The 26,165-nt window shown below is 35.3% G+C and overlaps 1 protein-coding gene across 1 annotated transcript in view; it reads right to left on the bottom strand.

The window, feature by feature from the left end:
• ATM (ATM serine/threonine kinase) overlaps positions 1-26,165 on the bottom strand; it is a 141,915-nt gene that overhangs the window by 78,294 nt on the left and 37,456 nt on the right. Inside the window, exons 16-30 of the mRNA XM_052652907.1 lie at positions 24,730-24,901; positions 23,708-23,907; positions 21,164-21,246; positions 20,911-21,066; positions 20,020-20,095; positions 19,761-19,891; positions 16,342-16,456; positions 14,521-14,694; positions 13,497-13,666; positions 11,836-12,082; positions 8,577-8,692; positions 7,367-7,493; positions 6,618-6,817; positions 1,121-1,295; positions 415-579 (exon numbers count right to left, since the gene is read on the bottom strand). Of these exons, the coding sequence (XP_052508867.1) occupies positions 415-579; positions 1,121-1,295; positions 6,618-6,817; positions 7,367-7,493; positions 8,577-8,692; positions 11,836-12,082; positions 13,497-13,666; positions 14,521-14,694; positions 16,342-16,456; positions 19,761-19,891; positions 20,020-20,095; positions 20,911-21,066; positions 21,164-21,246; positions 23,708-23,907; positions 24,730-24,901 (2,307 nt within the window). The remainder of the gene's footprint in view (positions 1-414; positions 580-1,120; positions 1,296-6,617; positions 6,818-7,366; positions 7,494-8,576; positions 8,693-11,835; positions 12,083-13,496; positions 13,667-14,520; positions 14,695-16,341; positions 16,457-19,760; positions 19,892-20,019; positions 20,096-20,910; positions 21,067-21,163; positions 21,247-23,707; positions 23,908-24,729; positions 24,902-26,165) is intronic.

Below are 26,165 nucleotides of genomic sequence, written 5' to 3'. Positions count from 1 at the left end.
GACTGCATCCAAGTACTGCATTTCGGACTCTTTTGTTGACCTTGATGGCTACTCCATTTCTTCTAAGGGATTCCTGCCTGCAGTAGTAGATATAATGGTCATCTGAGTTAAATTCACCGATTCCAGTCCATTTTAGTTCGCTGATTCCTAGAATGTTGATGTTCACTCTTGCCATCTCCTGCATGACCACTTCCAATTTTGCCTTGATTCATGGACCTGACATTCCAGGTTCCTATGCAATATTGCTCTTTATAGCATCGGACCTTTTATCTGTTAGCAGGACAGATGTCAGGTTATGCTTTTTTAATTACAATTTTTTAAAAAGACCAGTTTTTCCTGAGAGGATTACAGACTTCCAGAAAGTATTACTATCCTCTCTAATACAAAATAGCAAGATGACAGAATAATTATTACCTCCAAAAGTGAAAAGGGTCCTCTACTGTATTTGATTTTCTGCTGAGTAATACGCAAATCCTTAAAGACAACGTGGTCAGGAAAAGGATCTAAAAGTTTAATTGTCATATACAGATTTTCATTATCCTTGTTATCAATCACTAAGAATTTCAACAAGTCCAACACCTAAACATAATTAAAAAAGAAAAAATCAAGAGAAATGGATTAATTCTATGTTAAAGTAAAATACACCGACTGTAATAAATGATACAAACTCTATTAACCTGGTTTAGATAAAATGTTCTAATCACTACTAAGGCACCTAGCTACTATAGTTGCTGGGCTTTCAAATAATTCAACAAACATATAGGGCCTTTACTATAGGATGGACACTGAGGAACACGGTTGTCAATATTACTGAAGCATTTCATATAATATCTCTTACACCATCAGAGTAGTGTGAACTGGATCCCTAGTTTTGACTACCTCTATATTTCAATATAAGTAAGAAAGAAATCAGGTTATTTATTAGATCAAAATTACTAGGTACTATATAACAAAGATTACAAGGATTAATTCATTGAGAATGTTTTCCCCATCATTTTTCAAAGACTATTTTCACTAAAATTACTGATTACACCAAGTAAACGTGAAACAACTAGTTCTTTCCAAGAATACTTTATCAATATATTTCAAATATCATTTTGAACATGATTTGGGCAATTACCTGTTCCTGAACTTCCATCTGATCATCCACAAGGGGTATAAGTGTACCAACAATAACATGAAGATGACTTTCTAAAGCATCCTTACAGTAAGTTACCGCTGTGTGGCAAACCCGGCTTAATAGGTCACAACAAAGGGAGAAGGTACGTAATGACACATCCATGAAATGAGAAGGCCTAACGTGGGGGAAAAAACAATCAGTTACAGGACACTACTTTGATATCAACTTGTTCAAAGGTCATTATTGTTCAACAGCTCTAATTCTGATGTGGCATAACATAAAAGTTAGTTTCACATCTAATTCTTTAAAATTAGATGTTTAAATTCCAAAAACAGAAGAGAAACCAAGAAAATGATAGAGTGGGCAGCTCCAAGGTCCCATGACAGAAATACTGAAAAACGAGCAAAGTGTATGAACTTTGTTAGAACTCTGTGAAACGGCAACAATCAAGCAATCACTGAATCAAGGAAAAGGAAACTTAAAAACTAGGAAAGCTTTGCGGTGATTTTGCTTGTCCTTGCCCCACATCGTCCCCAGCCTGGCAGCATTCATGAAAACTTCAGACCTCATTTCTAATGTGGGGTCCTGGTCCTTAGTTCTAGATGGAGCAGAAGTGAAGTGACAGTCACTCAGTCATGTCCGATTCTTTGTGACCCCATGGACTGCAGCCCACCAGGCTCCTCTGTCTATGGGATTCTCCAGGCAAGACTACTAGAGTGGGTTGCCATTTGCAATAGCACCTAAAATAATTAAACATCTAGGAATAAATTTAACCAAGGATGTGAATCGCCTATACACTGAAAATTACATAGCATGGATGAAAGAAATTAAACCCAAGTAAATGGAAAAACATCCTGTATTCATGGACTGGAAGACAAACTGTTGAAATATTAACACTATCTAAAATAGTCACATACTGAATGCAATATCCATCTAAATTCCAGCACGTTTTTTGCATAAATGGAAAAACTGGTCAACAAATTCATATGGAATTGCAAGGTATCCAAAGAGTCAAAACAATTTGAAACAGAAGAAGAAAATTGGAGGACTCACACTTCCTGATTTCAAAAGTTACTATACAGCTACAGTAAGCAACACAGTCATTCCTAAAGGAAATCAACCCTGAATATTCATTGGAAGGACTGATGCTGAAGCTGAAGCTCCAGTACTTCGGCCACCTGATGTGAAGAGCCGACTCACTGGAAAAGACCCCGAAGCTGGGAAAGATTGAAGGCAGGAGGAGAAGAGGGCTACAGAGGATGAGATATTTCGATAGCATCACTGACTCAATGGACATGAGTCTGAGCAAACTCTGGGAGATAGTGAAGGACAGGGGAGCCTGGCATGCTGTAGTCCCTAAGGTGAAAACAACTGGACATGACTTAGCAACTGAACAACAAGAAGCAACACAGCATGGTACTGGCACAAGGCAAGACCAATGGAATAGAACTGAGAATCCAGAAATAAACCCATACATCAATGGCTAACTGATTTTTGACAAGGGTGAAAGAATAGTGTTTAATGAATAGTGCTGGGACAACTAGATTTCCACATGCAAAAGAATGAGACTGAACCCTTAACTCACATTATTTATAAAAATTAAAATGAATCAACAACCTAAATCTAAGAGCTAAAATCATAAAACTCTTAGAATAAACTCTAAGGGTAAATCTCCATGACCTTAGATTTGCCAATGCATTCTTACCTACAATACCAAAAACACATGAAATGAAAGAAAAATAAGATAAATCAGACCTTACCAAAATTAAAAATATTTGCTCATCAAAAGACATTATCAGGAAAGTGAAAATTTTATAGGATGGGAAAAACTACCTGCAAATCACATATGAATTCAATATCCAGAATATATTTGCAAATCACATACTGAGTTCAAGCCCAGAAAATATAAATAACTCCTACAGCTCAACAACAGAAAGATAATCCAATTTTTTTTCTCTATTTTTATTGTATTGTCCCTCATCCCAAACCCCCCTCCCACTTCCCTTCCCATCCCATCCCTCTGGGTTGTCCTGGTGCACCAGCTTTGACTGCATGTTGCATGCACTGAACTTGGACTGGTGATCTATTTCACATATGCTAATATACATGCTTCAATGCTATTCTCTCAAATCGGTTTTTGATTTGAGAGACAATCCAATTTTTAAAATGGGCAAAGGATTTAAATGGACATTTCTCCAAAGAAGGCATACAAATCATCAATAAGCTCATGAAAAGATATTCCTTAGTAGTTAGCAGGAAAATGCAATGAGATACCACTTCATGCCTATGAAACAATCCAAGTTTTCATCATGAGATGAATGAATAAAAAAAAAGTGTCATATATCCAATGTTGTTGTGCTTAGTCACTCAGTTGTGTCCAACTCTTTGCAATCGTGTGGACTGTAGCCCACCAGGCTCCTCTGTCCATGGGGATTCTCCAGGCAAGAATCCTGGAGTGGGTTGCCATGCCCTCCTTTAGGGGATCTTCCCAACCCAGGGATCAAACTCAGGTCTCCCACATAGAAGGAGGATTCTTTATCATCTGAGCCACCAGGGAAGCCCAATGGAATGTTATTTAGCCACAAGAAAGCATGATGCTGGATAAACACTGAAGATATGCTAAGTGAAACAAGCCTACAGGAAAGGGCAAAGAAATTATGATTCTGCTTATATAAAATACCTAAAACAAGGAAATTTTAAAAAGACAGGAAGTAGATTAGAAGCTATAAGGGCTATAGGGAAAAGGAACTGTGTGGTTATTGCTTAATGAGTAGAAAGGTTCTATTTGAGGTAATAAATAAGTTGTATTTAGAAACTGCAATGACAGAAATAAAAATTAATAGCATACCATGAACATAACTAATAGCACTAAATTGAATATTTAAAATATAGTTAAAAATGAGAAATTTGATGTTATATATTTTAACACCATAATAAAACCTAAAAAAAAGGAAAGAGACTGAATGACTTAAAGTACACACACATACTGCTGTGCTGCTGCTAAGTTGCTTCAGTCGTGTTCGACTCTGTGTGACCCCAGAGACGGCAGCCCACCAGGCTCCTCCGTCCCTGGGATTCTCTAGGCAAGAACACTGGAGTGGGTTGCTATTTCCTTCTCCAATGCATGAAAATGAAAAGTGAAAGTGAATTTGCTCAGTCATGTTCAACTCTTCGCGACCCCATGGACTGCAGCCCACCAGGCTCCTCAGTCTGTGGAATTTTCCAGGCAAGAGTACTGGAGTAGGGTGCCATAGCCTTCTCCACACACACATACATATGACTTAAAATTAAAATTATATTTTTAAAAAGCAAAAAAGATTATGAGAAAACAAAATGGAAATAGATATCTTCATATGCTTTGAGGGTTTAAATTTATTTGATTACAATGTTATCTACTAATAAGAAAACAATAGAATAATTATTAAAACCAATAGAAAGTATAGAGATGCTAAAAAGAACATACATCCCCAAATCTATAGTGATACTGTGATTTATGATAAGAAATATATATTTGGTCATTGTCCCTACATCTGGCAGAGTCCCTAAAACTTGTGGAATTTCCTGTGATGAGAGCAATAAACAAGTCTTCTGTTATGTTGATGAAGTATCTTTGAGGAAGCCTCTAAGGATGTGGGCTGGTTGCCAAGAGAACCAACCCTATAATTAGATGGTTGTTTCTGTTCCACCTCTCTGATCGAGAAGGACTTTCCCTTCCATCAGTCACCAATGGCTGATGATTCCTCTGTTAACACCCAAAAGGATGGGGTTTATGGAGCTTCTGGGTTGGTGAACATTTGCAGGTATGGGGAGAATGAAGTGACTGGAGATACCACTTAAGCTCCATGCCCTTTCCCCATGCTTTGCCCTATTTATCTCTTCCATCTGGCTGTTCCTGAGTTATTTCTTTTTGTAATAAACCAGCAATCTAGTGAGTAAATAGGTTTCTTAAGTTCTGTGAGCCACTCTAGCAAAATAATCAAACGCAAGGAAGGGGGTTATTGAAACCTCCAGTCTATAGTTTTCAACTGAAGTCTGATGAGGTTGGAGAGAGGGTAGTCTTGTAGGACTGAACTCTTAATCTGTGGGATCTGACACTATGTACAGGCGAGTACCAGGTGATGTCTGAAGAATACCCTGGGTGTGCATTGGGAATCCCCCTTCCTTCCCCTTACCACACACTGAAAGTGGTGAGCAGAACTGCTATGGTAACATGTATTTATGGCCATGTAAAATTAGCATATTTAAAATGTTAAAGAGAAGACTTTTAATATTTAAAGACTTCTAGAGCTGTGGAAAATTCCGAAAGAGATGGGAATACCAGACCACCTAACCTGCCTCTTGAGAAACCTATATGCAGGTCAGGAAGCAACAGTTAAAACTGGACATGAAACAACAGCCTGGATTCAAATAGGAAAAAGAGTACGTCAAGGCTGTATATTGAAACCCTGCTTATTTAACTTATATGCAGAGTACATCATGGGAAACGCTGGGCTGGAAGAAGCACAGGCTGGAATCAAGATTGCCAGGAGAAATATCAATAACCCTCAGATATGCAGATGACACCACCTTTATAGCAGAAAGTGAAGAGGAGCTAAAAAGCCTCTTGATGAAAGTGAAAGGAGAGTGAAAAAACTGGCTTAAAGCTCAACATTCAGAAAACGAAGATCATGGCAACCGGTCCCATCACTTCATGGGAAATAGATGGGGAAACAGTGGAAACAGTGTCAGACTTTATTTTTTGGGCTCCAAAATCACTGCAGCCATGAAATTAAAAGACTCTTACTCCTTAGAAAAAAAGTTATGACCAACCTAGATAGCATATTGAAAAAGCAGAGACATTACTTTGCCAACAAAGGTCCGTCTAGTCAAGGCTATGGTTTTTCCAGTGGTCATGCAAGGATGTGAGAGTTGGACTGTGAAGAAAGCTCAGCGCCGAAGAATTGATGCTTTTGAATTGTGGTGTTGGAGAAGACTCTTGAGAGTCCCTTGGACTGCAAGGAGATCCAACCAGTCCATTCTGAAGGAGATCAGCCCTGGGATTTTTTGGGAAGGAATATGCTAAAGCTGAAACTCCAGCACTTTGGCCACCTCATGCGAAGAGTTGACTCACTGGAAAAGACTCTGATGCTGGGAGGGATTGGGGGCAGGAGGAGAAGGGGGAAACAGAGGATGAGACGGCTGGATGGCATCACCAACTTGATGGACTGAGTTTGAGTGAACTCTGGGAGTTGGTGATGGACAGGGAGGCCTGGCGTGCTGCGCTTCATGGGGTCGCAAAGAGTCGGAGACGACTGAGCGACTGAACTGAACTGAACTGAACTGAGAGCTGGAGAAGTAGTGATTCACTTTGTAAAATGTAATATATATATATATATATATATATATAGCAAAATTCAGAAAATAATACTCTGGCTTCTACCTTGTAGAAGCATATAAGTTTTTAATTAAGATGAGGGTAGAAAAGCTTCTTATATATTGGTCTAAATATATCATTTACCTTTGGTTGATATAGTGAATCAAAGTATAAATAACATCTCGAAGAACAAAGGCCCAAGCTCCTCCTAAGCCACTCTTTATATCGTTCATTAATAAACTAACAAACAGGTGATATATTTTAATAATCCTGTGCCTTTTGTAAACATTATTTGTCTCAGCTGCTTGCTCACATATGGCTAGAAGAATTTTCTGATAGGAATCCTAGAAAATAAAGATACATTTAGTAAAACCTTGCCTAACCACATATACTCAGACATAATACATACATTTTTATATTCAGATTACAGAATTCTAAATTTCAGAATTTTGCTTGGAGTTTTGATATCAAATGCAAAATATCACTCTAAGAAAATTACTATCTTAAATTTTAAAAAACTTGTCAGTTTATTTCATTTTCAGATAGTAAACAATATTTAGTAGTATATTCTTAAAAAAATACATATATACACACTTCCTGAGCCAACCTGACTAAAATGATGAAATTCAGCCCTCATATGTGACATATTTCAATACTGACAAGTAAAATACCAAGATATAAACTTGTAAATGAGTGTTTTTCTTAATTTATTCAAGTAAATTTTCCATTTGTTTACTTTTTTCTTTTTAAAATGTACTTATTAAAAAAAAATAATAAAACAAAATGTACTTATACTTAACGAAAAAATAAAAATAAAATGTACTTAAACAGATTTTCTAGCTGAAAAAGATGGAATTCTCTCTTTAGGTGTTATACTAGTAAAGTATACTTACAGGGCTTTTGGAAAGAATTTCTAAAATGCTTTTAAGCTTGGTTTTATGGCAATTGCTGATATAGGCAAATGTCGCTTTAATCACATGTGATGGAAAATGAGGTGGATTAGGAGCAGGATCCAAATCCCTAAGAGTTATAGAAAAAAATCAGTCATCATTTTCAGAATAAAACTATCAAGAAAAAAACATTTTTTTGATAGGTCAGTGAAAATTCAAAAGAAAAATTTAGATTATAATAACCCCAAATTTTAGTTATTCTCTAGGTGAAAACTAGACTTTTAATAAAATCACAAATGACATATTACAGTCTATATACATCAATCAGAATACCTAAATAACTTTCTAGGAGGTAGTCAATAATTTGCTTAAAAAATCGTTTATAAAGTTAACAGCAGTTATAAAAAAAAGACCTAGTTATCACTTTACTGAAGGTATGAATTAAAGCTCTATTCTAGTACTTTAAACTCAATAATATCTTTTAAAATTAAATTATTTATTTTAATTGGAGGATAATTACTCTACAATATTGTGATGGTTTTTGCCATACATTGACATGAATCAGCCATGGGTATACCCGTAAACAAAATAACATTCAAGACAGCAATCAAATACTACACCAAATGAAATTACACATGCAGAAGTATTTTAATAGGTATTATTACTGTTTTACATCCTTAGTATTGTATAGCATATAAAAAAAGTTAAGGATGTTTTCAAGTACCTTACAATCAAGGTAAATGAATAACAATGTATATGGATAACTCTACCATTCATAAACAACAAGTAGGTTTTACCCGCAAATGAAATTGCAATATAGTAAGATTCCACTAGCAAAGGAGAATGCTTTTTTAAAAAATGGTGATACAGAAAGCCAAGTCACAGATAAGGAGAAGAGAACAAAGAATAATGGGTCATGAAGAAGAAAATTTCATGAGATAGGAGATGGCACAATGCTCAAATATTACAAAAAGACTGAGAATAAAAAGGTTACTGAATTTGCAAACAAAGTGGTAATTAAAAGAGCAGTTACTATGAAGAGGCTACAGTACAGCAGATAACTTCAATTCAAAGGTAACTATTTTAAAAGAAACAATTTAAAAGCACAGTACATGTCTAATAACTGAAATAGACATTTGAAGGTGTCAACTAATAAACTTCCCAAGGACCTTCTGAAATTGCAGCTAATCCTCTAAATTAAAAATATCCATACCCTGAGAAGTCACAGGGGTCAGTGCTTTGGCTGGCACCAGAAGTTGCTGGTTCATGTAACGTCATCAATAACTCCACTACGATCTCTGGTAAATTACTAATGAATAAATGATCAATCTGCAAGGATACAAAATAAAATATATTTAAGTTTTCCTGTCTGTGATCTTTAAGTCAGCTAGTTTAAGGGGTTCACGTTATTGTCTCATTTCCAAAATTATTCAGTGATTACAGAAGGAAATAGTTATCAAAGATCTAAGATCCGCAAGACATGCAACTAGCACTTTTTTCTGCTATGCACCCAACCTACAGACTCAAAGGAAAATAGGGAGATCATATCAAACAAGACTCTCTTAACCCACCTTTTTCATTTAATTTTAAAGAATCACTTTAATGAGTAAGGCTTCAGGTCTAGCTTGAAATTCCTCAACCTAATCACTTTCCTGCCAACCAAATTCCCCACTGACCTATACCGCTCATCAATCTGCATTTTACCTTTATTTGAGAACACTATCTTAGAGAACTTTGCTAGTAAGGATTCCCAGTGACTGGCAATTATCAACCCTTTGTTCCCTGCATATCTTTCCTCCAGATTCCAACTTCATTGATTTCCCAAATTCTGAGGCTAGCTGCTACCCACGTCATTCAGTTCAGTTCAGTCACTCAGTCGTGTCCGACTCTGTGCGACCCCATGAAGCGCAGCACGCCAGGCCTCCCTGTCCATCACCAACACCCAGGGTTCACTCAGATTCACGTCCATGAGTCCGTGATGCCATCCAGCCATCTCATCCTCTGTCGTCCCCTTCTCCTCCTGCCCCCAATCCCTCCCAGCATCAGAGTCTTTTCCAATGAGTCTTTTCCAGCTCCAGCATGAGGTGGCCAAAGTACTGGAGTTTCAGCTTTAGCATCAGTCCTTCCAAAGAAATTCCCAGGGCTGATCTCCTTCAGAATGGACTGGCTGGATCTCCTTGCAGTCCAAGGGACTCTCAAGAGTCTTCTCCAACACCACAGTTCAAACGCATCAATTCTTCAGCGCTCAGCCTTCTTCACAGTCCAACTCGCACATCCATACATGACTACTGGAAAAACCATAGCCTTGACTAGACGGACCTTAGTCGGCAAAGTAATGTCTCTGCTTTTGACTATGCTATCTAGGTTGGTCATAACTTTTCTTTCAAGGAGTAAGCGTCTTTTAATTTCATGGCTGCAGTCACCATCTGCAGTGATTTTTGAGCCCCCCCCAAAAAAGTCTGACACTGTTTCCCCATCTATTTCCCATGTCATTAATACTAGGTAAAAATCCTCCTGGACAGGAACAGACTCTTCATCACCCACTTCTTGCTACAGGCAGCGTCACAAAAGGCATAAGTTCTCTAAATAAAAAGAGTGGGTGTATGACATTACACCTCAGCCAAATGAATGAGAACTATAAAGTCTTAAAAGGTGTTTTTTGTTAGCTCTCCAAGTAATGAATTACAGTGCTTTAAACCAAAAGGCAAATGGGCTAATTTACTATCTTTACCTTTTCCACACAGAGATTTGGAAACCCTTCCTAACAGCAAAAATATTCCAGAATGTGGCACAACAGAAATCTAATGTAAAGATCTTAGCCTTTCCCTGTAACATAACATTAGTTACATCATATCATCAATTCCAAGGTTTCAGCCCTTTTAAAAATCCAGCCCTATTTCCAGTATATCTGGAATTAGTAAGACAAACTGGCAAAGTCTGATTAATATCAGAGGAAAAATTAGTGAGTTTCCCTGCACATAGGTGACAACTTGACTTCCTTAATTTTATATAATTTTCTTACAAGTAAATCTCTAACGTTTAAGCTAAAGGTACATAAAAATAATTCAAAAAAATTCAGATATCTAGGTATACATAAACAATCTCATAACTATATATTTTAGGCATTCAACACCTGACAGTTATAGAAGACTGAAAGATTGATAACAGTGGTACCATCACTTATCCACAGAAAAAAGAATCTGGATTGATTTAGATAAACTGCATATTAGAGAAACAGAGAAAAAAATTAACTTAAAACAATGATGCTAAATGAAACTGAGACAAATAAAAATTTATGTCTTTAACAAAGAAACTAAGAAATTATTTTTGATTTTTAGCTCTCTTTGTTCTTGAGACTAGTGTTTTAATCAGGGTTTAATGTAATCACATTTCCCATCTAGACTTATTCTGACTCAAAATTGCTTTCTTTTGATTTGAATACATATAAGAGTAGATCTGCTCAGAAGTCTAAGCTGGAAGATTGGGTGAAAGGGTCTGGAAGCAGACTGCCTCTCATTAATTCCATACCCTTTGGCAAGCCAACATTCTGTTCCAACTGCCTTTTAGGGAGGGAGCACCACTGCTCACCATCTTCCTCCAGCCTACAGACTTACAACCAGCTCTGAATAGGAATAGCCCACCTAAGCAACTAAGAGACTTGCTGGTCACAGATAACTAGGCAATGAAAAAAGAGTCTGATGAAGTTTATCCAATTGTAATAGTAACATTGACCAAGCTTTGTTAGTCTTCCTTTGCTTATGTTAAAAAGTGGAGAGACCAATTTTCTTTCACTTTAAAAAGTTTATATATGTATCTGAATATAAGTTGCCTCAAATAATTGTAGATATGTATAAATTACTATAAAAGAAACAAGCTGTTAGGTCCTTTTTAACTTGACTCCACCTTTCATCAAATAATGAGTACTTGATATATACTAGATAGTTGGGATACATCAGAAAAAAGAAGAAAAATCCGACCTTTACAAGTACTTATAGTGGAGAAGGTTGATAAAAACCAATGAACATAATTCATAAGTAAGCTACATCATATATTTGAAGGTAGTAAATGCCATGGAAAAAGCAGAGAATGGGAACATGGGATTGTACTCTTCCTTCAAAAATGAAGGGCTAAATGATAGTCAAGAGAAAGTGAAGATTTTCTATACCTTGTTCAGCATTGCTTGAATTTAATAACCAGTTTGTATTCATGTATTACTGCCAATGAAAATGATATTTTACAAGGAAAATGTGGTAAAATTTTCCAAAGTTAAAAAGAAAATTCCTGATTAAAAACATTTAAAAACCAATCAAGAGGAGACAACACTGTACAATAACAAAAAAATTAATGGATTGCCTATGTGAGATAGTGATTATCATAAAATATTAAATTTAATTGCATAAGTGATGAATAGCCTGAAGTTACACCTCAGATCAACTATGGGAAAAAAGGTATTGTAAATATTGAAGTCATACCTGTTTTCCTAATAAGCTTTCATCTTTAAGCATATCATAGACTTTGGTAGCAGTCTCTCTTTGCTGTGCCATCCCACTGTCTTCTGTACCCTCATAAGCAAAGTATGGAAGAATATTTACAAGAATCTTTGGAAAGGAGTCTGTCAGAAGACTTTTCCAATCCTCTTGAATTTGATTAGCAATTAACTTTACTTCATCAAAATGACTTCTAATCACTAGAGGTGGAATCAAAATTTTATAACAAGACCTAAAAATATAAAAATTAAAAACATACATTAAAAATATAACTTTTCAAAGTAAAACTTTATAATATGGTCCTTAAAATAACAGAATGGTTTTGAAATTCCTGGTGTTCCAGTGGACTCCAATGCTTCCACCATGGGTTCAATCCCTAGTCAGGAAAGTAAAGATTCCTTGAGTCATGTGGTGTGGGCAAAAAAATAAATAAAATAAATAAAATGGTTTAATAAGCTTAGAGCATCACTTTATCTAGATCATTAAGCATTCTTACTCTATAAATAAAGACATGAAGTTAAGTAAATTTTAAATAGTCACACTAAAAAAACCAGAGATATTAAGAGTATTATCACCCTAAAGGCATGATGAAAAACAAGTGAAAATGAATTTATATTTATTTCTTCTATATAATCTTTATGCAAAATTATTATATAGTGAAAGGTGAAAGCAATTTATAAATTCAAAGAATAAATGTAGATATTGGCAAAATGAACAAGCAATAAGGACTATTGTTGCTGCTGCTGCTGCTGCTAAGTCACTTCAGTCGTGTCTGACCCTGTGCAACCCTATAGACGGCAGCCCACCAGGCTCCCCCGTCCCTGGGATTCTCCAGGCAAGAACACTGGAGTGGGTTGCCATTTCCTTCTCCAATGCATGAAAGTAAAGTCACTCAGTCATGTCCGACTCTTCACTACCGCATGGACTGTGGCCTACCAGGCTCCTCCATCCGTGGAATTTTCCAGGCAAGAGTACTGGACTGGGTTGCCATTGCCTTCTCCGAATAAGGACTATTAAACAATTACAGATTGCCTTCCCATATCCTGATATTTAAGCATTATTATTTAGTTGTTTCAAACCACTCCATTTTCAAAATTCTCTTCAGACTTGGGAGTTAGCAAAATAAATACCTGTATATTAAACTTTAAATCATACAGAAATAACTAAATGGCCTACATTCAAACAGGAGAAAAGAAAAACAGGGCAAAAATAATCAGCCACCAATAATTTATCTTTGATTTTTCACAGGGAAAATTATTAAATATTAAAGCTGAAACAGACCTTAAAGATCTCTATACATCCTTGTGTGTGCACACAGTCATGTCCCACTCTTTGAGACCCCATAGACTGTAGCCTGTCAGGCTCCTCTGTCCATGGGATTTTCCAGACAAGAATACTGGAGAGGGTTGACATTTTCTACTCCAATAACTCCAGTAAGAAACTTTACAGTAAGAAACCAAGACCCAGTGGGTGTTCTTGTGGCTTGCCTAAAGTCATGTAACTGGCTTACTGGCACAGCTAGGACCAGATCCTAAGTTAACTGATAACCTTCAATATGCTTTCATTTATAAAAGCTGTCTTAATTCTCATAATATCATTAATACCTAATTTTAAATATCTTTCATATGTGCCATATGCAAACCTACCTATAGAAATCTTCAATGTTTGTGTAATTTAATAAAATAAAAGGAAAAGAAGATATACTGTATTCAGGATCTTGAAGATTTAGCCATTCCAATACCAAATAATCCAAATGAGAAGCCATGAAATCTTCTAAACATCTATATCCAAAAGTCTCAGAAACTTTCTTTAAAACCTATACAAATCAAAAAAGAAGTCAATGTTTTAATAATGAAATAATGAACTACTTACATCCTTAATTTTATTTACAGTATGGCTTTGAGCATTCATGTAACTTTTCTATCCCTTGATTAACTTATCTATGCTGCTGTTGTTGTTATTTAGTCACAAAGTCATGTCTGACTCTTTTGTAACCCCATGGACTGTAGCTCACCAGACTCCTCTGTCCAAGGGATTTCCCACTGGGTGGGGAAGATCCTTCTCCAGGGGATTTTCCCCACCCAAGGATCAAACCTGGGGAAAAAGTTCCACTGGAAACCATGCTAGTTACATCAAGCCATGATCAATCATTGGTTTTTCATGTAAAAATAAAGGATGGAAAGGCCTGGAACTTCTCAAACCATGAGTGCTGAGGTGTTGGACCAGGGGCGGGAGCAAACATTCTACAACACTGGACCCTGGTCTTTCTAATCATGCAACTTAAAAGCTTCCCATATCTAAAATTTGGACTTCTTGCCCCACTAGATTCCAAGGTTGTGCTCCATAATCCACCAGGCAAAATATGTATTGCTTTTTTATCTCCATGTATTTTCCCAAAAAAATACTATCCGAGAGGGTCTGGTCTGAATGATGACAAGTCACTCTTATTAGTTCAATGACAGTCTTGTGAAATACTCTTAAACTGAATGTAAAAAATGACACTGTATACAAATAAATATACTCTCTTACAAGTTACTGCTTTCCAATATTCCAAATCTAAAAATTAAAACCATCTTCAACTCTTTAATAAATGTCATATTTAAAATCTAGCTTTAATTGTTTAAAAGTTATCCAAGGATGATTATAATAAAAATATTCATACATACATACCTTTTTAACGAGGTGAGGCTCTAGTCCATTCTCTTTCACCGACTTGCATAGGGCGAATAAAGCCTGCTTTTCACAGACAGGGCTACAGTGTAACACCACAGCTATCATCATCAGTAAAGTGGCTTTTCTATTACAAATCTCATCCAAACTTTCAGAGTTTTCAGTTCTGTGGGACTTTAGAATTTTTTAAACAATATGTAATGTAAATATTTAAATATTCCAAATAAACCAACCAGGCTAACACCAAAGAATACCACAACAACATCTAAACAGCCAGTGAACAGTTTTAAATCCCATAGTGATGGAGTTAAAGAGATTATGAGAAAGGACCAAAGTTGCTACAGTGGGAAAGACTGCTGTTGATAACACCTCACAGAATAAGAATCGTCAAACATTTCAATGAAGTATAAAGCACTTTGAAGAAAAAAGAAGAGAAAAAAAGTAACTGCAGGAATGTGAGCAAGACTAAAATCTCACCAACAACCAAGTATTACATTCTAAGATGTTTTACCATCTTATTACCATTATAACTTAATATATATAGCTCTTTATCCTTTAAAAATATCATAGATATCACCAAAAAAACCTAATAAAGTCATACTACTAGATAAAATGATACATGCTTCTAGCTTAACAATCAATCATTAAACTCTTCCAACAGCCATAAACATTTTTTTGACTTACTATAATTGATAGAAGTTTATTTTCACTTTTAGAAAAAACTGCCAGTCACTGATCCTATTTCTATTTTTGGTACAAGAAAAAGTAAGGACCTAATTCCTTTACTAAATGGCAATCACTGACATGTTTAAAAATAGTTATGATGTTCCCAGGAAGTCAACTCCTTTACCTGTTCTATATGAGAGATAGGTCTAGAGACTCTCTAACATTTTAGTTAAAGATTTACTTTTACTGGGAACAAAACCAGCTGCCCTCTAAATGAATAGAACATTCAAGTTCTTCTTATATACTAGTTCATTACAGTCTGCTTCTGTTACTGACATCTAAGATGGAATTTGCTTTTTTTGATAGCCATTACAATGTTGGTTCATATTATGCTCTCAAGATGTAAAATTTCTCAAGTCTTTCTCCAAATAAACTGCTGTCAGGTCAGTGTTTTCTCTTTTTGTACATGACCTGCTGATTTTAAAATATATCATATATGTTATCTCTAGTAAATTTTATATTATTTACACTCATTTTTGTAATCTCTTGAAATCTTTTTCAAAATTCACATTTTTTTTTTCATGCGATTCTGCTTTTCAGTTTTGTGCTATTGTAGAACATATAATCATTTGGGTAACTGCTTCACATACTTTTAACAAACCCATCAAGGCATATATGAATGAATAAATTCTACCACTAAGACAACTTCTGCCATTTGAAGAAAAGATATTATTCTACAGAAAAATATGAAAATAATAAGGTTCATTAGAGAAGACAAAGATAATTTGATCTTCCCAATTAGAACTTTTTTTCTCAATCCATTTCTTTCTATTGTTACCTGTTGTGAATTAGCTTTCAATCAGATCTTATGAAATAAAATTTTAAGCTAAAAAATAAGCCATTTATACTCCCATAATAACTCAGTAAATTCCATGTTTCCCACAAAAATGCTGCATATAAGTTGAACCAAAAGAAACTGTCATTATTAAACCAATTTTGACCTATAAATGAAGCAATTTCAATCAATTCATATAGCTGTTCTAGTCTAACTATGAACAATTACATATAAACTACCTTAGGCCAAACTTGGTAAAATAACATATGGCATATTTATAGAAAGTATATATAATAACAAATATATATTAATAAAATTACCAATTCTCTCATTCCTTCCTGAGCTTTAAAGTATGCATTTTCAAAAGATGTTTGCTGAAGCTTCAAAGGAAGTGCTTTCAATGTGGAAGAACCTCGTTTTATATGCTGAAACAATCTTAAAAAAAAAAAAGCAAAAAGTGAAATGATTTTTAATCTTTACTTTCCAAAGCATATTTACAGGGCAAAAATAAATCACTTTGTGAGACATACTAACATATTAGGTCTTTTTTTTTGTATATTTAGTTTATTTGAGGTTACTTTCTCTGTTTTTTTTAATATAAATTTATTTAATTGGAGGCTAACCACTTCACAATACTGTACTGGTTCTGCCATACATCAACATGAATCCGCCAGGGGTACACCCGTGTACTCACATCACTTTGTGAGACATACTAACATATTAGGTCTTCTTTCAAAAGACCAAGGAAATTAAGTCTAGTAGGTTCAAAGCTTCTAATATTAGGACCTTTACCAAACATCCCATTTTCTCCTAGAACTGAAAAGTATCTCAAAAGATTTTAGCTTATTGCCCAAACTTGAATATCCCTGAATGCAAACTAACCAGAAAAAAAAATTGTCCTCTGGTAAAATATCAACAAGAAGCCGCCACAGGCTCTTACATCAACCTGTCTAACATTTAATCACAACTTAAAAGTTATTGCTTCCCTGATAGCTCAGTTGGTAAAGAATTTGCCTGCAATGCAGGAGACCTTGGTTCAATTCCTATGTTGGGAAGATCTGCTGGAGAAGGGATAGGCTACCCAGAATTCTTGGGCTTCTCTGTAGGCTCAGCTGGTAAAGAATCTGTCTGCAACGCAGGAGTCCTGGGTTCGATCCCTAGGTAGGGAAGATCCGCTAGATAAGGGAAAGGCTACCCACTCTAGTATTCTGGCCTGTGCAGTCCATGGGGTCACAAAGAGTTGGACACGATTAAGCGACTTTCACTTTCTAAAAGGTATTAGCTTTAATGTCTTGATGTTCCATTAAAATTATTTTTATGTGGTAGAGGACAGCTGATTAGTGCTTTTTCGCATAATATAACATCATATTTGAGGACAACTCTTTAGCCTATTTTGTCTTTTACCCTTTTATATTAATCAAAACATATGAATGTATCAACTTTTTGGTATTTCTCTCATTCCTCAGTTTCTCCAATCTCTCTTCAGCAGCTTAATATTAAATATCTAACAAGTAAACAACCAATAAATAAATAAATATGTTCATGCTGTTCATGAATTTATGCATTTTTGAATCCTAAGAGATTTTTTAAATGTCAGCACTACACTGCTTTATTATATTCAACTTGTTATCCTCTGTAACCCTAGGTCTTTAATTTCTGTACATATTTTCTTTTTTAAGTATTTGAAATAAAGCACACATTAGCAAACATTACAATGCACTGTGATTTTACTAAAAATAGTCCTAAACCTGAGGAGTTAGACATGTTTCTGACCTAGGAAAACATTATTTTCAGAATATCAAAATTTTGGACACATCATGTGTTCTAACACGTGTATTTATGTGACTGTGTGGTAATTTCTTCAGTGTTCTTTAATTATTGGTCATCTACATTTGAACATAAAAACTGTTCAACTGATTTTTAGCTTTGATGTTTTAAGCATAATGTAATTTTTTTTCAAATATTCATTGATTTTACAAAGTATTAAACACCTGGCACATTCCAAGTGTTATTTTAGGTGCTAAATACACAGGAAAAGAGACAAAGACAAACACTCTCTCGAGCTCATATCCTAGATAAATGTGTTAAAATTAATATTTCAACTGGTGATAAATGCTATAGAGAAAAATAAAGCAGAGAGATTTTCTTTATAGGAGAGTGAGGTGGGAAAGGCAGAGGTAGGTTACACTCTGGAGTTTCAAAATCAACTTAATAACCCATTAAACATGCAGTTCCTAAAATTTAATATTTGCTTCTTCAGGTTGTTATTGTTGTTCAGTTGCTAAATCATGTGCGAATCTTTGTGAACCCATGAAATACAGCACGTCAGGCTTCCCTGTCCTTCGTAAGTTTGCTCAAACTCATGTCCATTGAGTCAGTGATAACAACCAAACATCTCATCCTCTGTTGTTCCCTTCTCCTCTTTCCCTCAATCTTTCCCAACATCAGGCTCTTTTCCAGTGAGTCAGCTCTTGGCATGAGGTGGCCAAAGCAGCTTCAGCATCAGTCCTTCCAATGACTATTCAGGGTTGATTTCCTTTAGGAATCTCCTTGCTGTTCAAGGTACTCTCAAGAGTCTTCTCCAACACCAGTTCGAAACCATCCATTCTTTGGCACTCAGCCTTCTTTATGGTCCAACTCTCATATGTATACATGACTAATGGAAAAACCATAGCTTTGATTAGACGGACTTTTGTTGGCAAAGTGATGTCTCTGCTTTTTAATATGCTATTTAGGTTTGTCATAGCTTTTCTTCCAAGGAGCAAGCATCTTTTAATTTCATGGCCACAGTCACTGTCTGCAATGATTCTGGAGCCCAAGAAAACGAAATCTGTCACCATTTCCACTTTTATCCCCATCTATTTGCCGTAAGTGATGGGACCAGATGCCGTGATCTTAGTTTTTTGAATGTTGAGTTTTAAGCCAGATTTTTCACTCTCCTCTTTCACCTTCATCAAGAGACTCTTTAGTTCCTCTTCACTTTCTGCCATTAGAGTGGTGTGATCTGTACATCTGAGGTTGTTGACATTTCTCCTGGCAATCTTGATTCCAGCTTGTGCTTCATCCAGCCCAGAATCTCATGACGTACTCTGCACATAAGTTAAATAAGGGTGACAACGATCAGCCTTGATGTATGCCTTTCCCAATTTTGAACCAGTCCGTTGTTCTATGTCTGGTTCTAACCGCTGTTTCTTGACTCGCAGATAGGTTTCTCAGGTGGCAGGTGAGGTGGTCTGGTATTCCCATCCCTTTCAGAATTTTCTACAGCTTGTTGTAATCCACACAGTCAAAGGCTTCTTTAGGTACTCAAACATAAAACACATTCTTGTGGGAGAATCACTCCAATGCCTAATTTTATGTTCACTTGAATACATATGATTATAATTAGCAAAACGTAAAATGTGCTAATTTTCATTTTATAAACTCATGTAAAATCTCTCTAATACCTAAAAGCCCTGTGTCTCTAATTGGGAGTAGACACATCTCAACCACTTACTAGATGTATGGCACTTACCACCTTACTTTATCTGTCTAAGCCACAGAATTTTTGTTACTAAATTAGATAAAATAATCATATCTAAGTGAAAGAGCTGTCAGAGTTAATTAAAAACAATGCCATGCATACAGTCTGTGCTTAGTAATCATATTTTAATATCACCGCTAGTGAGCTATAACTGTGCTAGACACTGAACTGCTATCTGCAGCACTCCAGATACTTCATGAATACTTGACCCATTACCTATTGATTGACTCCGCAGCCAACATGCGAACTTGGTGATGATTATCAGCAAGAAACTGTGGAAATACTTCATTTACAGGAAGATCTTTTCCCTTTACATTCAGAATAGACCATTTTGAATAAGGATCAGCCTATGGGAAAAGATGAATTGAGTTAAATGTGAAATACTAAGAGAAAAACTACCCATTAACAAACAGAAATAAAGACTGCTTTTAAAAGCACTGGAGACCTTACTAATAATTAAAGTGGAATAACTCACCTCAAGTAAAGTTTTAAGGCAGTTTACTAGCGCCATTCTTACAGAGAATGTACTTTTTCCCTCCTTTGTTAAGTGCCTGAAATTAAGTACATGTCTTAATATCAAGTAATTATTCCAGTAAAAGCATAGTCAAAAAAAAAAAATCATCACTGGACATTAAGATTATTCTAGGCAGCTTCCAAAATTACTTTCCATGATAAATTTAATTCTCACTATGCAGTATATGCCAATATTCTCACCTTTCAAAAATTCCAGCTAAAATAAATTGGTTTGAAAAGCAGCTTATTTTAATGTATTTGTGTCATATGATTATGCCTCATTTGGGGGCTATCACACTTCAGCTAACCATGTTATTGAAAACATGCTTGAAAAGGAAAACATTTTAAATGTTGTATATTAAAGATTTAAAAAACTATATTCTGTACTGATTCAGAAATGCTAACCCACCAAATGGCATTAGGGTTCTGAATTACATATATATGCTCCTCTATAATATCTTAGTATTATTTCACACTGTGACTCTGTGCATGAAACAATCAGATACTGACAAGGCCAACTTGTTCACTTTAGGAATATAAACTACTCAACTGATTTATTAGACTTGTTGCACTTTGCTTCAATTCATCATACTTGTCAAACTATTAAGTGATTCAGAATTCAAAGAGAAATACAGTAAACTCACTTTAGGAAGCCAAGCCTTAAGCAGAAAACAATTTAGGTCTTCAAGCAATTAAGAAGGGAAATACAAGTTACATTTCCCTACTGTTAAAAAACATGTATAGCTACATTCAAGGATTAGAAGAAATCACTAAAGTAGAAACGCAAAGTTTGCATTTGTATGCAAAAGTGGCAAAAGAAAATCAAGAACTCCATAAAATAATCTATACCCACCAAAATGCTCCAATCACTGTTAGAAACTGTCCTTGAGCATCCCTTGTGTTCTCATCATCCATATTTCTGTGACATAGGTTCATCACTACGTGAAGGACATGGTTTAAAATAGTTTTACAAACATCTTGGTCACGGTGATAAGATGAACACACATTGCTGTGGTGGAAAAAATTTAACTTTATCAGCATAACAGAACACACCAGTTTGGTTTATAAATTGAGAGTGAATATTCTATATGGTTTTAATGTCTTACGGTAGTGGTTTTAGAAGTTTTGCAACATCTTCCATTGGCAAGGGATATTCTTCTCCAGGAAGCGCCTTTAAAAGCACTAGATACTAAGATGAGGGGGGAGGGGGGGAGAATTAGGTTTTTTTCAAATGATATTTATTTATCATTCACTTAAATACATATATGTAAACCATAAATTCTTATATATAAATACATGTGCCTATACATACACACTTGAGCAGTGAATTTTTTTATCAGGCAATAGCAGGAGCGTTTGAAGTCAAAGAGAGTGGGATACAAATCCTAGCACCACAATGTTACTACTTGTGTGGTTAAACTTGCCTTGTCATCTGCCTCTTTGTACTCTCAGCTGTAAAATAAGGATACAGCACTTACCCGGCCAGATTACTGTGAAGATGAAAGGAAATACATGTAAAGGTCTAAATTTTTTTGACAGCATTCAGTGAGTGACAGTTGTTATCACTGTTGGGATTAACTGCCTGAGCAAGAGTCTGAAACTATGTCACCGCCCTCTGAAAACAATACTTGAGGTTTAAAACTTCAATGGTTAAAAACTATTCTATTAATGAATTTTAGAAAGCAGAGATAATTATGCACAGTGAATAATTCAAATACCCTGACTTATCATCCTGTAGGCTCTCCATGGTACAATGTAAAAGGCTTCTGAGCAACTACTAGTATAATTGCAAGTTATAACTAGGCAGCCAGTTTCTGACATGTCAAATAATTTTCTTGCTGTATTAAGAATCAGAATCCTTTCCCCCCCCCCCCGTTCATTTATATTTAGAAAAATGTTTCTTACTCCTTCTGATATTATAAAAAGACCATTAAGTTCAGTTCAGTTCAGTCGCTCAGTCATGTCCGACTCTTTGCGACCCCATGAATCGCAGCACGCCAGGCCTCCCTGTCCATCACCAACTCCTGGAGTTCACTCAGACTCACATCCATCGAGTCAGTGATGCCATCCAGCCAACTCATCCTCTGTTGTCCCCTTCTCCTCCTGCCTCCAATCCCTCCCAGCATCCAGTTGGACCATTTTAAATATTTGCCATGAGAGTCGTGTGTGATATTAGTGAGTGTCTTGAAATAACTTTTAATATCAAAGCCCCAGAAAAGCATACAGCCCTCCCAGCTGGTTGGGGCTAGAGACATTACTAGAGTGTTGCCAGGTTTGAAACCAAGGGATCAAACAGGACTCAACTAAGCATATTTGCCAGAGCTAGGTGATCAGCCAGGATGCTCACCAAAGCTAGAATATGACAAGAAATTCTATCAGGGTCTCAACCTAAATATTTCCAAGGGATTCTAATCGGCATGTTTCCCATGGCTGGGGAAATCACCTGACATGTTTGCCAACTTGCTGCCTGTTACTAGGGATATGACCATAGACTCATCCAGCATACTCACTGAGACAGGAGCTCCCCCAACATGTTCACCAGCACTGGGGCTAAGGACCCATGGTCAGGAGATAAGTTATATGCAATAATATTAAGTAAACAAATCCATTGAGGTTAAGTGGAAAGCCAGATTTCTTACTGTTAGAAAGAGAGCTACACATATGGACAGAGAAAAATAAATTCTACAGTGCTGGATTGGAATTGGAGATATCTATCAGTAAAGGAGTAGGCTGATGAAGGAAGCAAAGGAAAGAGATTATTTTTATTAAGTCTAAATCTAATGAGGAAACATGAGACAAATTCAAACAGTAGGAGTCTATGCAGCAGCTATATTATTCAAAATAGTCATGAAAGATAAGGAAAGAGTAAAGAACTCTTCCACACTGAAAGAAACTGAACAGACCTGGGAACTAATAAACAATCATATTTATTAGTTAACATGATACAATGTTAGTTTCTTGATGACTATACACCAATGTTAATTGATGTATAATTAACTGTACAATGTTAATTTCTTGATGATGATACTGTAGTTATATAGGAGAGCATCACTGTTTTTAGAACATATACACTGAAGTAAATCAGCATCATATGTGATATTTAATCTCAAAATGGTACAGAAAAAAGTGTGTGTGTGTGTGTGTGTGTGTGTGTGTGTGTGTGTGTGTGTGTGTATGGGTATAGCATGCAGAGAAGGATAAGTCAAATGTAGCAAAATGTCACCTACAGAGGCTTAGGAATGAAATATAGGGCATTCTGTAGTATTTTAACTTTATAGCCACTTTGAAATTACATTAAAACATTTTAAAGCATATAAACCAAGGTCAAGGCAAGACTCAGGCTTCAATAACAATGTTATGTATTATTTTTACAATCAGAGTCTGTACTTCTTGGCCTGGTTAAAATAATTTATAAAAATTATACCCAAAGAAAAGAAATCTATCCAAAGTCCATTCAAGTCTTAATATTACAGTATCCACTTAAATGTTTTCACAGTACACTAAAAGTGTATTTTATAACAGCCTCAGATTCATTTCTCAAGGAAGCAATTTCAATTCTTCAAAGGTACAATGTGATTCTTATATGGCAGTCCATTACATTTAGCTAGCAAGATCAAGTACACCCAAAGCACTTCTTTCACTGAACTCACCATGTGTAAATGAAGAGATCTCGTAGGATCTAGCATGCTAGAATCAATTAACATTAATAATTCCCTTCGAATATCAGCTGCCCTAAATGACACAGTGTTAGTCTGAGCAGTGGTTACACACATACACAAGAACTTGAGTATGTCTAAAGCAAGTAGATCTTGCTTTGATAGATGTTCTTCAGCTAAAGGATTCATGGCACCTAAAAATAAAAAGCACTTATTAAGACTAACAGAGATGGGAAAAAACAAAGGCTAACAGAGGTGTAAAATAACATACATTGAACATTAACACAAGTATCTTCCCTGAACAACAGAAAAAGAAATAAAAATATATGGAAAGCAAAACTATAATAAATTTGATTACACACTAAAGGCTTCAAAATTCTTTATAAAAGGTTACTCTAGGAGTCTGTCATCAAAAAATAATCTATGGAAAAATCTACATGGGCAAATATTCACTGCAATACCGTTAGAAAGGGATGTAGATTTCTGACAATAAAAAAAATGGCCTAGTAAATTATGGTATATATGTTAAATACGCTATTATACAGACATTAAAAAGTATGATTATCAACAGCACAAGTACCTAAATGAAAAAACTGTTTCCAGTTAATGTTAAAAGAAAACAAAAGTATAAAAAGGCATCTGAATATTGATGCTGATTATAATTTTGAATTATATGGGTCTATGTAGAAATAATAGAAAAAAGGTAAACAACGATTGCATTATGGGTGCTTTTGCACATCCTGCTTATTATTTCCAAATAACCAATATGTTTAGTTATCCAAAAATGTTTTTATTCTTTAGCAATTATTTTAAATTAGCCCATGAAGAATAAAATAGGAAACTGACAATAAATTCAATTAAATGTGAGATAATTCTAAACTGTATGAAAGGGAACAATCCTAAATGACTACACAAAAAGGAAATAAAATGAGCACAAAATAGTATATATGAAGTCTTATAATATCAAATAATACTAGAAGTTAAAAAAACAATCTCATGCAATAAAATGTATTTACCAATAGTAATTTGGCTCTTTCCAGATTCATTTGCATCAGTAACACTATTAGCAGGGGAATCATTAAATAGACTTGCATATGACTGATCCTCCATCCTCATTTGATTTTCATCAGTATCTTCTTTCAGTGATTCTACTTCTCCAAAGTCAAAAGGCTTTTTGATAATGAATGCCTTCAAACAAGAGAAAGAAAGATGTTTCAAGCTGGCTTCTTTCAGAAGCACTCTGCAGTTAAAATTGACCTAATCAAACAATTCAAGAATCAGATGTATAAAATGGATATATAATCTGTACTGTCTATATAGCAGAATAATGCACATCTTTACAAATGACTTCTTACATTAAGAAACTTCATATAACTGCAAACTGATGAGGGTGAAGGTAAGATTATAATGACTATATAGAGGACAGCATGACTATTTTGGAGGACAATGACAATATCTATCAAAAAGTATCAATAAAATTCATATTCCATTTGAACAAGAAATTCCATTTCTAAAATTTTCCTACATCCTTCAGAGGCACAAAAAGAAGTACACAAAACTAAGAAATTTACTGCAGAACTCTTTGGAGAAAAAAAAAAAAACATTTACAATTTTAATTAAGATCAGTTGGGTTAAAATACATATATGCTATTTTCATATATAATAAAACACCACATTGCTGCAAAACAAGAAAACAGTAACTATAAAGCAGCATGGAAAGATGACCGAGATTTATCATTAAATGAAAATAACCAAGTTACAGAATATTCTTTCACTTATTAAATATTTGACTATCTACTATGTGCCAGGCACTGTTCCAGACAAAGAAGTATGCAAGCCATTGATATGAAAAAGAAAAATATATGTTGCTTGTCTAGTAATGTTTTTGTTTTTATGAATAGAGAATTCTTTTGAATTTTGGTATGTTATACGCAAGTAATGCTCAAAATTCTCCAAGCCAGGCTTCAGCAATATGTGAACTGTGAATTTCCAGATGTTCAAGCTGGTTTTAGAAAAGGCAGAGGAACCAGAGCTCAAATTGCCAACATCCACTGGATCATCAAAAAAATAAGAGAGTTCCAGAAAAACATCTATATCTGCTTTATTGACTATGCCAAAGCCTTTGACTCTGTGGATCACAATAAACTCTGGAAAATTCTTCAAGAGATGGGAATACCAGACCACCTGACCTGCCTCTTGAGAAACCTGTATGCAGGTCAGGAAGCAACAGTTAGAACTGGACATAGACTAACAGACTAGTTCCAAATAGGGAAAGGAGTATGTCAAGGCTGTATATTGAAACCCTGCTTATTTAACTTTTATACAGAGTACATCATGAGAAATGCTGGGCCGGAGGAAGCACAAGCTGGAATCAGGATTGCCGGAAGAAGAAGTATCAATAAGCTCACATATGCAGATGACACCACCCTTATGGCAGAAAGTGAAGAGGAAC

This window comes from Budorcas taxicolor, chromosome 15, assembly GCF_023091745.1.
Source record: "Budorcas taxicolor isolate Tak-1 chromosome 15, Takin1.1, whole genome shotgun sequence".
Classification (NCBI taxonomy): Eukaryota; Metazoa; Chordata; class Mammalia; order Artiodactyla; family Bovidae; genus Budorcas; species Budorcas taxicolor.
Note: the sequence above shows the minus strand (reverse complement) of the source record. Positions and strands in the feature narration are given on the sequence as shown.